The sequence below is a fragment of the Ciconia boyciana genome, chromosome 11 (assembly GCF_034638445.1).
Source record: "Ciconia boyciana chromosome 11, ASM3463844v1, whole genome shotgun sequence".
Taxonomy (NCBI): Eukaryota; Metazoa; Chordata; class Aves; order Ciconiiformes; family Ciconiidae; genus Ciconia; species Ciconia boyciana.
In genome coordinates, this window is record NC_132944.1 from 22,365,300 (window position 1) to 22,379,445 (window position 14,146).

The 14,146-nt window shown below is 61.9% G+C and overlaps 1 protein-coding gene across 5 annotated transcripts in view; it reads right to left on the bottom strand.

The window, feature by feature from the left end:
* Window positions 1–14,146, bottom strand: part of CELSR3 (cadherin EGF LAG seven-pass G-type receptor 3) — a 35,688-nt gene that overhangs the window by 5,032 nt on the left and 16,510 nt on the right. Inside the window, exons 8-32 of one of the 5 annotated variants that reach the window (XM_072875552.1) lie at window positions 13,818–13,943; window positions 13,475–13,644; window positions 13,042–13,227; window positions 12,773–12,883; window positions 12,336–12,504; window positions 11,931–12,072; window positions 11,619–11,739; window positions 11,116–11,299; window positions 10,921–11,022; window positions 10,275–10,289; window positions 8,036–8,130; window positions 7,105–7,314; window positions 6,459–6,642; window positions 5,816–5,965; window positions 5,423–5,603; window positions 4,958–5,225; window positions 4,501–4,653; window positions 4,117–4,323; window positions 3,842–4,016; window positions 3,168–3,280; window positions 2,782–2,861; window positions 2,002–2,128; window positions 1,235–1,348; window positions 923–1,059; window positions 730–836 (exon numbers count right to left, since the gene is read on the bottom strand). In XM_072875552.1, the coding sequence (XP_072731653.1) occupies window positions 730–836; window positions 923–1,059; window positions 1,235–1,348; window positions 2,002–2,128; window positions 2,782–2,861; window positions 3,168–3,280; window positions 3,842–4,016; window positions 4,117–4,323; window positions 4,501–4,653; window positions 4,958–5,225; window positions 5,423–5,603; window positions 5,816–5,965; window positions 6,459–6,642; window positions 7,105–7,314; window positions 8,036–8,130; window positions 10,275–10,289; window positions 10,921–11,022; window positions 11,116–11,299; window positions 11,619–11,739; window positions 11,931–12,072; window positions 12,336–12,504; window positions 12,773–12,883; window positions 13,042–13,227; window positions 13,475–13,644; window positions 13,818–13,943 (3,627 nt within the window). Of the gene's footprint in view, window positions 1–729; window positions 837–922; window positions 1,060–1,234; window positions 1,349–2,001; window positions 2,129–2,781; window positions 2,862–3,167; window positions 3,281–3,841; window positions 4,017–4,116; window positions 4,324–4,500; window positions 4,654–4,957; window positions 5,226–5,422; window positions 5,604–5,815; window positions 5,966–6,458; window positions 6,643–7,104; window positions 7,315–8,035; window positions 8,131–10,274; window positions 10,290–10,920; window positions 11,023–11,115; window positions 11,300–11,618; window positions 11,740–11,930; window positions 12,073–12,335; window positions 12,505–12,772; window positions 12,884–13,041; window positions 13,228–13,474; window positions 13,645–13,817; window positions 13,944–14,146 lie in introns of those variants that run through there. The other 4 variants (XM_072875554.1, XM_072875553.1, XM_072875555.1 and 1 more) reach the window with 4 other exon arrangements.

The window sequence follows — 14,146 nt, forward strand, 5'->3', positions numbered from 1 at the left end:
CCTGCGAGCATCTGCCAGTTAAACGACCGAATCACCAAATAACGGCGGCAGGGAGGGACCCAGAGGTCTCTGCTCTGACCCCTGCACAGGGCAGGGCCGGCCGGGCTCCGACTGCCTCCGGGAAGGCAGAAGCACCCCAGGGCTGACCCCCCCCGTGAGGGCAACAGCCTGCCTTACCCCCCACTGCCCCTCCCTCGGCAGCAGCCTGCGCCTGCTCCCCCTGCCCTTTCATCAGGCGCCCATGAGAGGAGCCTGGCTCCGTCTCGCTGCACCTCCCTGTCAGGCAGTTGCAAATAGCTGTAAGATCCCCTCCCTTTGCCTCCTCTTCCTCCAGGCTGGGCAAACCCACCTCCCTCAGCCTCTGCTCGCCTGTCCCGTGCCCCGGCCCCCACCGGTCTCACTCCAGCGGGTCAGCGCCTGTGCTGTACTGGGGAGCCCGATGTCCCCACAGACCCTGTGACAGCCTATGCCCCCCCTTGCCTCCTCCATTTCTAGCTCCTCGGAGGCCGGCTGTGCCCTTTGTTGTCTGCCCAGGAGGAGGCTGTGCTACGCGACACAGCTGCTGCCTCTCCTTCATATCCACAGCGTGTTTGGGAGTCACGGCCGAACACGGGGCGGAGGATGTAACCGTACAGCCAGAGCCTGCGCCAGGAAGGATTTCCTTAAGCCAGGAGTTAATTCAGGATACGCTGGGTCGGCCCCAAACCCAGGCGCTGGGCTGAGCCTTACCTCCCCCGGCATCACGGTGGAACATGGCCACATCGATGTCCGTGGGGCCGGCGTGAGCCAGCAGGCTGTGATCCAGGGCCGAGCCCTGACGCGCCGTCACGTTGTCTCTGAAAGACAGGAGGCCCGAACGGTCACAGCGGCAGGAGCCCTCGGCTCTGCCCGGATGCCCCCAGCACCCCGCGCCGCTCCCTACCTGAGGTAAGCCCGCTGGCTGGAGTGGGTGCGGGCAGAGCGCACGCTGCTCACCGACGAGATGGTGGAGGCCCCCAGGGTGATGCGGATGAGCCCGCTCTCCTCAAACAGCGCTGTGTTGTTGTAGGCGTTGGGGCCCTGGCGAGGCGGGGAGAGGGCACGTGCCCCGTCAAGGAGGCACTGCGGCAGCCCGGGGCACGGCCTTCCCCCCCCACCTGCCACCCCCCTGGGGAAGCGGGGACGTCCCCGTCGGCTCCTGTCCCAGGAAGGCAGCCTACCCCCAGACCCCTGGGCCGCTCCTGCTCTCGCCCACCTGCGTGCTCCTCGTGGCCTCCTCGCTCTGCCCCTTCTTGCCGAGGCAGGCCAGCTTCCAAGCCTCCCGCACCTCCTCGTTCAGCACGCAGAAAAGGACCAGCACAGCCAGGCCCTGCGGGGAGAGACGCCGTGAGAGACAGTCCCTCGCTGCTGGCCGACCTGCTCGCCCGCATCACCAGATCCTGGCCGCTCCCTGGCTCCTCCAGAGCCCGGCGCGCCGGCCCTGGTGGCCACCAGGACAGAGACGCACCAAAGAGCCCCCTGACACTCATCAGTGCTAACCCCCATGGTGGCCATGGGTGAGGGAGGAAAGGGTGGGGTGTCCCCTGCCTGGCAGCAGCCAACGAGTGGCTGGCAGGGTCCCCTGCAGCAACGCCAGCCGTGGTGGTGGCAGGAGGTCTGCAGGGTGCTGCTGTGGGTCACATTTGGGGTGTCCAACACCTCTGTTGCAGGCCGCTCTGCTCTTTGAGAGCAGGGAGACCCCTTCCCTCCAAAGATGGTCCTCGCTGTCCCTTGGATGTCACCTCTGAACCAAGCACCCTGCAGCCACCTCCTGCTCCGTGCCGCCACTCACCGCGGGCACAGCGGCGAGGCCTGGCAGGAGCCACTCGCTGCTGCAGCGGTGACAATGGAAGGGACAAGCAGCCCAGCGCGATGCTGGGGGCTCAGCGTGGGGTGCCCGCTCTCCACAGACAGCCACGGGGACCACAGGGACGCTCTCCTGGGCTGACCCGTGCCCTCCCCTGGCAGAGGCCGGGCAGTTACCTGGAGGCTGCAGAGGACAGTGTAGAGGTAGTGGAAAGCCAGGACACTGTTGTTGACAGCCAAGAGGCCAAAGAGCCAGGTAGTGCTAATAACTAGAAGCAGAACAAAGGAGCTCCGTAACGTCATGCTGGAGAGAGAGAGACAGACAGACAGACAGGCACACAGACACACGCCGAGAGGTTAGTGCGTGTTGTTAATCTACAGGCTAGTGCTCACAGACAGAGATCCAGACGGGAAAGCGTGCTCCTGCCCGGCCCTCCCTGCTGCGCCCAGCACCGTGGGCTCGGCTCTGCGCAGCGGATCAGCTCCTCCCGACTCCCAGGCCTTCCCTTCTGGATCACACATGGCAAACACAGGGGCCCAAACGACACAGGTCATTTGGAGCCGCAGAGAGCTGAGCCAAGCTCTAGGGCTGGCCCAGGAGGGAGCGGGGAAAGGTCTCAGAACGAGCACGTAGCAGAAGAAAAAGCAAGTGCTGAGTGTTGCCAAGGGCAGAGCGTTGAATCCAAGCAGACACAAGGGGTGGCTGTGAGGGCAGGCGGTGAGGAGGGACAGGCTGGCGGGACAGCGTGGAGATGGGGACGTAGGAACAAGAGGAAAGGACAAAGTTTAGGAAGGGTTAATGTGGCCAGCAGGTGTGGGAGAGGAGAGCGGCTGCAAGGCTGACACTGATGCACAGAGGGACACTCTGCGATGGCGGAAGAGGGAGGATGATCACTGAAAATACTAAAAACCACGAGCCACAGGAGCTCTGCTGAGAGTTTGGCCACTAATACTCACAGAACCGATTTCTTCTTGGTCTCCTTTTGGCCTGGGGAACAGGACATCTTGGCCACAAGCAGGAACATGACCCCATTCATCTGAAAGCGTTGGCACTGATTAGAAGCTGTGCCAAGGGCCGGCTCTGACCTGACATCCCCAGCGCAGAGCGTGGGCAGACTCCAGGTCCGCCAGGCCCATCACGCCCCTTCTGTCCCCTTCGTGCCCGAGCCATGGCCTCCCCCAGGTTTGGCTGGAGCGAGGAGGGACAGAGAGAGGGCTTCTAACTGAGGAAGGAGAATACAGAGAAGGGGGCAGGCAGTGGGCAGCTGAGGAAGGGGCGAGCGCCCATGGTGCGGAGAAGGGAGGCAGGAGAGGGCTGTGGGTGAAACAGGACAGGGTTTTACCACAATGACGACAGTAATGGGGCCTGCAAAGCTCCAGACCAGCTTATCATGAATGGAAATCCAGCAGAAGTCGGGGTTTCCGTAGCCCTCAGGATCCAGGCCAACGGCCAGCCCTGCGGGAGGAAGGGAGAGGTCAGGTCCAGACCCAGCAGCCTTGGACTTGCCCAAGCCACGTCGATCCTATCCCGGCACTGAAGGCCGTGAACAGGCTCTCTCACTGCTCCTTGCCCTGTGCACAGGCTTCCCTGCCACAGGGGAAAGAGCCAGGACCGCGAGCCCCAGCATCAGGGCCTTTATTTCCTTTTCTCCAGGCATCCCTGACACAGCCCAGCCCAGCAGGCATTCACTGCCAGCAACAGATCACCCAAGCATGCAGGCTTGGGAAACCAGGAGACCTTAACCACAAGCCCTGGGACAGCAGGAGCCCCGTGCCCATCAAAGAAGCCATGGGGAGATGTGCTGAGGAATTACTTCTCCCCAGGAGGCAAGATGACAGCCCTTGATACGTGGTCCCCAGCTGACCACCACAGCGCTGCTCGCTGCCGGCACTGCTGGCCGTGGCAAGCCCACCCTCGGCTCCCCCCACCGGCTAAGTGAGCCAGGCAACACCAGGGGATCAGGAGGCTGCTGAGAACCGGCACTTTTGGCATGGCCGTAGAACAAGCAGCTCTCACCAGTGATGATGGCAGGCACTCCCCAGCCGATGGCATAGTAGAAACGCATGGCCCCGAAGTTGACATTGCGGGCTTCGGTCTGCATGCGGTAGATGTGGAGGCCCTGGACGAAGAGCCAGGCAAAGGTGGAGAGGAAGAAGCAGTGGAGGAGGATGGCAATCACAGTGCAAAGAAACTGGGGAGATAAAAGCCACTCAGAGAAGGTCCCACTATGCCAACGCCAACTGCATCATCCACATCCGCCCCCACGGGCATGCTTCTTCAAGCCCACAGACCTGGTTCTCGGTGCGGTTGATGCCCAGGAGAAAGAGCAGCTCAGAGAAGAAGAGGGTGACTGATATGTTGGAGTGGATGCTACATGTGTTGGACTTGAGGCCTTTGAGGCAGGTCAGGAAGGAGAAGGTCAGCAGCAGAGCCACCAAGGAGAGAGACACCAAGGAGTAGGTGACAATTGCCAATGTCTCCAGGTCACCTTCCAGTTGCTGCAGCAGCAGAGAACCAAAGGCAAACGGCAGTGTTAGGGGGAGACACGGGAAGCCTGCTGAGCTCTCAAACTCTACTTGTGTCCCCCAGGGAATTTTCTGCCTGTGCCTGCTCATTCTGGGACCCAGTGGCTACCAGCCCCCACCACCCCCCACAGCCCCGCTGGCTGACGTTACCTCTCGGTGCGAGCTGTCCATCAGAACCCCAAAGGTGCCAAACTGGGAGCACTGGCAGTGGACATGTGTGGTGTTTCGGTACACGAGCTCGCAGTCCCTGGCTGTCCAGAAGCCGGAGGGGTTGGTCCTGCAGCCACCAAAAAGCAGAGCGCACTTAGGAGAGAAGACAGATGAGTGTGGTGTGTGGGGAAGGAACCTCAGAGAAGAGGGGTGATTGGCAAGGCTTTTCTACCAGCAGATACAACTGCACTCCTACAGCTGAAGTACTGGAGCCAGAGCCCTGCAGGGACCCTGCTGTGCCCTCCCAGCAGGAACAAACCCCCTGGGAGAGGGTGGAAAGCCCCACGTCCCAGTGCTGCCCAGGCACGCAGCCTGCTACGGCCAGGGAGACTCGGGGAATGAGGAGGTGCCTGGGGAAAGCAGCTCAAAGCGAGTGGCCCAGCTGTGCTTGACTCACGGGTTGGAGTGGTTCCACTGGACGCAGAGAGGTTTGCTCCTGTTGGCCGTCTCTAGCAGGCGAAATTCCAGCACGAGAGGGGTCTCCAGGGGCCCCCGCAGGAAGGTGTGATTGCTGAACACAGACACGCTCACGATGGGGGAGTTCATCACGGGATTCTTGGGGAGCCTGCAAGGAGCAGCAGAGCTCTACCATCACTGTGCCTGGCAGCTGCAGCTCCCCGGGGACTTCCTGGATGTCCTGCACTGACGTCTCAGAAGGAACAGCTCTGCCCGGCCCGCACCGTGGGGTCAGGAAACACGGGGCAGAGCAACGCCAAGGTGGGGGAACAGGCAGAGCACCACAGGACTGTCTGGCTGGGAACCAAACTCAGACAGACCCAGCAACTGCTGGAGCGGGCAGAGCAGAGTCCCGCCAGCCTCTCTCCACTGGTGCTTGTGGAGGGGAAAGGGGAGGAGGACGTACCTGACGCTGCGGCGATCCACCTGGTAGCGTGCAGGCAGCAGCCCCCCCAGGGTGCGGTACATGATGAGGATGATCACAGTGAGAGCGGGCTCGGGCTCTGGCAGCGCCTGCCTCGGGGAGGAGTTCTCCACAGAGTAGTTTCCTTCGCCCCCAGCCAGCGTGGGCAGCGCCGTGGGGGCAGCTGAGACACACAGGGGGATGGTGAGAACATGCACACGCTGCTCTGAAGGCAGCTTGTGAGCCCACCAGGAGCCTTTGGGATGCGGTGAAGTCCGAAGCTCTGAGCTCTCAAGGGTGACATGCGGAGCTCTGACAGAGCCAGGTCTCGGCAGGGACGCATCTTCCCTTCCACGCCCACCCAGGCTCTGCCCCGAGTGATGCTCACATGCTCACCTTCAGCTTTCGGGGGGCTCAGCACCGACAGCGGCAGCACAACATGGGTGTGGGGGTCCCAGGCGGGCTGGCCCCGGAAGAGGCTGCTGTGGTAGCGAGGGTAGCGCCGGCGGATATGGGAGTGGTCCTCCATGCGATCAATGCTCAGCACTGCGGAGGAGCAAGGGAGTCAAAGTCAGCTCTAGTATGGAGAGCAACCATGCTCCAGGGCACCCCAGGTTTGAAGTCACTGGCAAAGGGACCATACGAGCCACAGGCTGGGTTGCGGATATGTCCCATGTTTGGGCGTGATGCGAGATCCCCACACCCACAGTGCTCCTTCCCAGCCCGGATCCTTGCTCTGCCGTAGGGCAGGCTGCTGCCACGGAGGTCAACAGCTTTTTCGCCAGAGACTGGGAGGTAACTGGGAGCAGGCAGCCCACTCCTGGCTCTGCTGGCTCTCGGCAGTGTGTCATCTACTCCAGGCAGGGATGGGACCAGGACGTCTCTCACAAACACCTCCCCGTGTTTGAGAAAGCCACCAAGGAGGTTATCAGCACCCTCGCTGAGGTGAAGTGAGATGAGGAGAAAGGGACAGGGTGTGACGGAGGAGTGGCTCTGCGCCACCGCAGCCAGGCCACCCCACCAGCCAGCTCCTACTCACTGATGTTGGGGGTGACGACGCCGACGGGGTTGAGGTAGGTGAGTTTCATGTTGCTGGCCAGCGTGCCCGAGTAGTCCTGCAGCTGCTCCATGAGGCTGGCGCTGCCGTGCTCACTGTGCGGCAGCATGGCCCAGTGCTCCCGGTTCTCGGGCGCCAGCACGGAGCTGCCTGCGCGCAGCAGGTTCTGCACGGGAGAGACACGGGGGCACGGGGTGAGGGAAGCACTGCCTTTGGGCCCCGTCCTGACCACCCCCAGGCTGCAGCCCTGTGCTCTCTGCCCGGTTGCTGCACAAGGGCTCGGGGAAGAGGGCTACTTTCTGCTACGAGAGGCCCCCACCCTCGATGCCCGTCACCCCTGCCATGAGGGACTTGCAGGCAGCAGTAAGACCTCCCTTTGCTTTCCCTTCCCCAGGCTGAGCAAACCCAGCTCTCTGCCTCTCCTCATCCGCCCTGAGCTCCAGCCCTGACCGCGCAGGTGGCCTTCATGGGTCTTGCTCCTGTGGGTCAATGTCTGTGTGGCACTGGGGAGCCCAGCGCTCCTGACGTGGTCTCACAACATTCTCGATCTCCTCAGAGACCCAGGCTCAGGGTGGCTGATAAAGAGAAGCAGCATCAGAAGCCACCTTGACCTGGGGAAAGGACTCACTTCATTGAAGTGGGCATCCTGCGTGGCTGTCAGGCCAAAGCCACGCTGCTGGCTCTCAAAGGCCATGAGGCGGGATAGCAGGCGGAAAGTGATGTGCACGTCGTTGCCAAAGTAGTGGTCCATGTGGTCTGTCACGGCCCGGAGCTGGTGGGCCAGCTTCTTGGCTTCAATTGTGTTGAGCTCAGTCTCGTTCCTCTCCAAGCCCTCCAGCTGCCAGTGGGGAGAAAGGAGGGGATTAAACAATTAAATGGTTCCTCCCTGGGAAACTGGGATGCTGCAGGCCCTGCTTGGCCCAGAGATGATTTTTGAAACCACGGCACAAACCAGGGACGCTCAGCGGTGGTCACTAGAACAGGGAGCATCTCTGGCAGACAAACAGCCTCCAGCAACACATCAGGGGTTGCACTGGGCCAGGCCCAGCTAATCCAGTACCATACATGACAGAGGCCAAGGAGATGAAAGGACAGGGCAAGCATCTAGCGATACGTCCCTGGAAACTCTCCTGGCTTCAGTTACAGTTCAGCCTCAGTGGGATGCAAGTGTTTAATAAACTTGCCTGGATACTTCAAAGGGATTTGTCACCCTTCAGTGACAAATGTCTCACAGGGACAGACATCCTGCCAGCTTCAAACAGTTCAGCCCTGCTCATGGTTATTTGTTTTCCTCGCAAATCCTGGGGCAGGACACAGGTCATTTCTGATGGGGACACTCAAGAGATGAGACAAAACCAAAGTGAATGTCAGCTCAGACCAATGCTCCCACGGGATGGGTTTGGGGGCAGGAGATGGGAAGAGAAAGGTGCCGAGCACTGTGGCAAGGCCCGCTCCTGCTCTAGGTGCCCATGGAGAGCTGAGCTCTTTGAAACCTGGCTGCAAGCCCTTGCTCGTATGGCTCCTGCCCTGTCGGGGCTGCAGAGCTGAGAGGGGATTACCAGCATGGAGAGCTCCTTGAAGGCAGGTGAAGTGCAGTTGAAGAGATCTGGCTCCAGCCAGCCCTTCTCCTCATCACAGTGTCTGATGGCTGCACCTAAAACCGGGAGGAAGAGCATGTCTGCAGTTCAGCACAGGATACGTGGTTCCCCTGCTGCATCCCCTCAGCAGGGACCCTCTGCACCAGCCAACCCCAAAGAGCAGCACCGGCAAGCGATGGGGAGGGCCTGTAACACCCCAGGACCGTCCTCCTGCTTTGCACCAGCGCAACCCATTCCACCCTTGGTCTGCATCACCTCGGCAAGCTGCTGCCGTCCCCTCCCTCCAGGAGCGGGGTTCCTACGCGCGCTTCTGGGCTGCATCGCACCAGGTGCCATCACACAGAATTGCAAAGAGGAATCAGTGACTTGGCAGGGCTCAGGCTGGAGAAGCCCCTGGTCCCTGGTGGGGACGTGTCCGTGTCCTCAGGGCATATTTGACCCCAAACTACTGAAGCCATGCAGCTCTAGGCATCCCCCAGCTGACAGCCTGCAACGCCTGCCGAGGTCCTGCCTCTCTTTACGGGGCAAAGTCACCCCAGGAGGAAACACCCCTGCTGTGGGGCTGGCGAACCCACCCCAGAGACGAGCCCCTGCAGCCGAGCGGGATGGAGGAGGACCCATCCAGCAGCGTGGGTTTAGTACACGGCGCAAGACCCCAACCCCTGGCTGGGGCCCAAGCACTACTGCACAGCGATGGAGACACCAGCAATGAATGGGATCAGCTGTTAACCACCACCAAAGGCGCCACTAAAGCCGACACCGAGAGCAGTGTCCCAGGCCGGGAGTGTCACCACGTGCAATTTGAGCAAAAGGAACCCCTCGAATGCTGTGTTCAGTGTTGGGCCCCTCACTCCAAGAGAGACATGGAGAGGCTGGAGCGTGTCCAGAGAAGGGCAACGGAGCTGGGGAAGGGTCTGGAGCACAAGGCTGATGGGGAGCGGCTGGGGGACCTGGGGTTGTTCAGCCTGGAGAGAAGGAGGCTGAGGGGAGACCTCATCGCTCTCTACAGCTGCCTGAAAGGAGGGTGTAGAGAGGTGGGGTCGGTCTCTTCTCCCAGGTAACAAGTGATAGGACAAGAGGAAATGGCCTCAAGTTGTGCCAGGGGAGGTTTAGACTGGATATTAGGAAATTTTACTTCACTGAAAGGGTTCTCAAGCACTGGAACAGGCTGCCCAGGGCAGTGGTGGACTCCCCATCCCTGGAGGGATTTAAAAGCCGTTTGGATGAGGTGCTTAGGGACATGGTGTAGTGGTGGGCTTGGCAGTGTTAGGTTTGTGGTTGGACTCAATGATCTTAAAGGTCTTTTCCAACCTCTACGATTCTGTGATTCTCTGATTCTGTGACCCCAGTGTACCCGGCAGGACTGTGGGCCAGGCCCTCCTGGGGAAGGCACCAGGGCACAGGAGCCCATCCAGGCTGGGAGAGGGCAGCAGTGTGGCCAGGGCGGGGAGAAGGAGCCTGGAACAGACTCCAGTTGCTGCTCAGAAAAGCCCCAGTGACTCGTGTGCCCCCTTCCACCATCTCCAGCTCCCAGCTGTCCTCCCCAACCACCTTTCCCCCAGCTGCGCAAGCACAGGGACCAGTGCCATTGCAGCTGGGAGCAGGGAGAACAAAGAAACCTCCACACCCTGGCAGAGAACAGAGATCGGCAGAGAACAGAGACCAGCTCAGCTGCAGATCTGGGCAGGATCCGATCCCTCTGCCTCTCCCTGCCAACTGGGCAGAGGGAACAGGACCTTGTGCTGATCAGTTCACACATGCCCATCAGTTCCTGCCCCCTTCTCAAACAGCTCCTCCTTCCTCCACCCCACAGCCATTCCTCCCTGACCTCACCACCCATCGCTCATCACCAGCTCCTTCCCCAGCCTAAGCAAGCAGGTACCAGCCCGGAAGAGCCAGCATCCATCCCAGCCAGGGAGCACAGCACGGACCGGCCCAGAGCCAAAGCTGCAGGCTCAGGACAGCGGGTGGCAGGGGCTGCGTGCAGCTGCAGCCGGGTTTGTGCTGGTTAGTGTGCTGGGAGCAGGGAAGCGGCGTGTAGGAGTGGCGAGGCCAGGCAAAGCGTTGGGAAGACACTGGGCAGCTCCGGAAGCGGTGGGGAAGTGCAGAGGTGTGCAGGGTGCCAGGCAGGGAGCAGGGAGAAAAAGCCGCGTGGCGCAGCCCTCACAGCACAGGGGGAAGGAGGTGGGAGCAACCTTACCTGAACCCCTCAAGCCTGAGCACGGAGGGCGAGAGAACCAGGGAGAGAAGCGACAACAGTTAGGAGCCAAACGTGCCTCCTCCCGGCGCGAACGGCTGGAGAAGGACAGGGTTTGTATTGTCCCCTGGGGCTCACGCTGCCCTGCAGTCCCAAGCACGCTGCTCGGACCTTTGCTGTCACTGAGGACAGCCTCCTCCAGCTCGGGACATGACTCCTACCCGAGATGCTCACCTAACAGCACGCCGTGCCCCGCTCCCCTCACGGCACACACCGAGGATGGGGCCAGCGGAGCCGCAGCAAGGTGCTGCGGGTGCTGAGCTGCCGTGCCAGGCCTGACCCCAGCCTCAAGCCCGCTGAAACCAAAAAGCGGCAGGGAGAAGGAGGGCACTGAGGCTGAGGGAAGAGCACAGCCCCGGGGCTGCATGATGGGCCTAGACCCTACAGCCTGTTCCCAGCCCCATGGCCGGCCCCCTCTGCTCTCCCCCAGGCTGTGGCATTTTCTCCTCCAACTTCCTTCTCCCAGCCCTCAGGCCCAGCTAAACGGGATGGGACAGCACGAGAACAGAGTGATATTGCTGGGGCTGCTACAGCCCCTGGCAGGACGGCCAGGCTGCCCCCTCCCCTCCCCATCGCATCCCCCACTCACCCAAGGAGCCTTTGGGACACAGCACCGCAGCCGAGAAGCCAAACTTGGTCTGAGGCCACCACACACCCGCCTTCAGGCTTTTGGGGCAGCCGTCGTAGAGCACTGTGGAAACATGCACCCCGAGGGGCCGGTCACAGGGGGAGGCCACTGACGCCAAGCCCCGTGGCACCAGCTCCCCGCCGTGCCCACACTCACCCTCGCAGCCGCTGGGCGTCACCTCGGCAAAAGGGCTGTCGCAGCTATTGCACTGGCGCCCGATGACCCCGGGCCGGCAGTGGCACCGGCCCGACTCCTTGTCGCAGGAGCGCGAGGTGGAGCCCACGGGGTAGCAGTCGCAAGGCAGGCAGGTGTCGCTGCCTTTGGGGCGGTAGTGGAAGTCCTGGGGGGAGACGGGGACAGCCATCAGACAGCCCACCGGGACAGCAGCCGAGGCCGGTGCCTGGGGAACCGCTGGAGCCGGGGCAGAGAAGGGCCAGGCTCTCCCAGTTTGCAAGCACCCCCCCTGCCCCCATCATCACCGTGCCGGGGCAGGAGGGCCGCACAGAAGAGCTGAGCAGGGATCCAGCCCAGAGGCGGGCACACAAAGCAGGGCCTGGGCAGCTGTCAGGCCTTTGGAGGGGACAAGGAACAGCATCAAGGACAAGCAGGGATCCAGGCAAGCCATGGGCCACGTCCCCATGGGCACAGCTGCCCCTCACCTTGCAGTGGCACTGCCCGTTGGTTTTATTGCAGTCGGGGTCAAAGCCCTTGTTCACATGACAGTTACAGGGCCCGCAGGTGGCATTCCCCCACCAGCCCTTCGGACACTGCTGGTCCATCCTAGGGAGAGAAATACCTCCGCTATTACAACCACCAAGTCCCCCAGGCCTTCTCCTCCCACCAGCCCCGCTGCTCAGCAGTTCCAAGGAGCCGGGTGGCACTGAGAGGCCCCTGGTCACGTAGCCGGGATGAAAAGGCAGCACAGAGCCAGGCACAGAGGCCGTGGCCCTGCCCTGTGCTCCGCATCTCACCTGTGCTCACAGTACTGCCCGAAAAAGTTCCCTCCACACTCGCACACATAGCTCAGGGGTGAGCCTGGCTTGCGGCGACACACTGACTTGTTCTTGCAGGGGTTGAGGTGACACACATCCACGCAGTCCCCTCCGTAGTACCCTGAGGGGTGGACAGACAGCAGCGTGTAAAGCAAGCACCTTCCCCCTGAGAGGGGCCAGAGCACAAGGAGTGGATTCAGGGGGCTCCGGAAGGATTCTGTTCCCCACAAAAACTAACGAGTGTCTGGTGGGGATTTCTGGGCCCAGGACTCGCGCAAGGGACGGGCAGGAGAGCAGTCACAGGCCAGGAGGGAGCCACAGGGGGAGCGGAGAAGACAGACAGGCGTGGAGAGCAAAGGGGTGGCAGGGCGCTGCAGGCCCTACCTGGCTGGCAGACGCAGGAGTAGCTCTGCCACTCGTCCTTGCAGACACTGTTGGCCGGGCAGGGGCTGGAGTTGCAGGGGCTTGGCACGCTGCAGCCAGCCTCCACCCGCAGGGCATGGCTGGGCTTGGGCAGCGCGGTCCCGGTGACGCTGTCACCCAGTCGCACACCCTGCAACGCAGGTGACAAATTCACGGTGAAGCCAGGACACACATGCAAGGCTCCAGTCCTCCTGCCCTCCACAAACCCCCAGGGCAGCCACCCCTCTTCACCCCTGCTGCATTGATTTACGGCTGCCCCACGGCACCTCAGAGCCGTGAATGCCAGAGGTAGAGTGTCACCGGCAGGATGGATGCTGGCAGCAGCTGCCAGGCCTGTGTTTCCACCCCTCCATGTAACAGACCCGCTGGAAAGGGAAGGCTCATAGCAATGGACTCACCTGTATGCAGCCCCTCAGCCCATTCTGCACCTCGCCGGATCCCAGGACTCCCCCCACGTGCAGGTGTTTCACCTTCAGACCATGGAGTTCATTTCCAACAACCACCGTGTCCTGTAGAAGGACAGGGAGTAACGTGGGGCAACTGGCATCAGCCCTGCCCCCGTCCTGCCCCAGCCCTCTCTGAGGGTGCAGAGGCCCAGCCTGGCCCATGTATGCCGAGAATCCCCCACGGTTCCTGCCCTGGTGCCGGGGTCTCAAGCAGCGCTTACCTGGTAGAGCCCGAAGTCCAGGGTGAGGGTGATGACGTAGCGCGAGTCTCGCCCACTGCGGACATCCCGCAGCTCCAGCTGGAGGTCGTGCCATCTCCCATCGCTGACCCGCAGCTGGTCCAGGAGGAGACTGGTGCTGCGGCCGGACCCCCTGCTCACCATGAAGGAGAGCAGGCCCCCAGCCAGCTGCAGAGAGAGGGAGCAAGCAACAGCGGCAGTGAGCGAAGGCCTCGCCAACTCTGGCTGCCTCCGGCCTACCCTCCCTCTGAGCTCTGAGCATGGGGAGGGAAACCCAGCCCTGCTAAACACCTCTCCCCACAACCACCCTCTGCTTGGGCTGGAGTCAACGTGGAGGGCAGGGTTCTCCTGCTCTCCTGGGACGGACGTCAGCAGAGGCTGGGGCACAGTGCTGCGGCAGAGGCTGTGGCCCTACCTGGCAGAGCAGGGTGGTATACTGGCCAGCGTGGGCCTGCAGAAGCACCCCATCTGGCTGGCGCGTCCGAAATGCCAGCCCCAGGTACCACGGCACCGAGATCTTCACGTCTGTCTTGAAGTCCCAGGTCAGGACACTGTTGCCCTGGAAATAGTGGGCATGGTGCATGGCTGGAAAGGAAAGCGGAGGTGAGAAGGGACGTGCGTTACACAGGGAGCACTAGATGCAGGGACAACAGAGCTAATTCATCTCACACGGACCCCTTACCCTGCTTCCGCAGCAAACCCAGCACAGTCTTGCCCGTACCCACCCTGCCCGCACCCAGCAGCGCCTGCTCACTCACGGTGGCGGCAGTCTTTGCCCCCGAAGCCAACAGGACAGAGGCAGGAGTAGGTCCCCCAGCTGACAGAGCAGGTGCCGCCGTTCTTGCAGGGGCTGGAGTCACAGAACGTGTGCTTGGCATGGCAGCCTGGAGGTATCAAAGTCACCCACATCAGCCTTGACCTGCTCACCACCTCCCTCCAGCCCACATGGAGAGACACCGCTGCCCCCCGGGCCTTTCCCTGGCTGCCAGAGGGGCAAGCCCAGCCGCTCAGCCTCTCAGCGCAGACCCTGCCTGCTCAGGGATGAGGATCAAGGCTGTCGCTGCTCCTTATGCCAGAAGAAAGACAT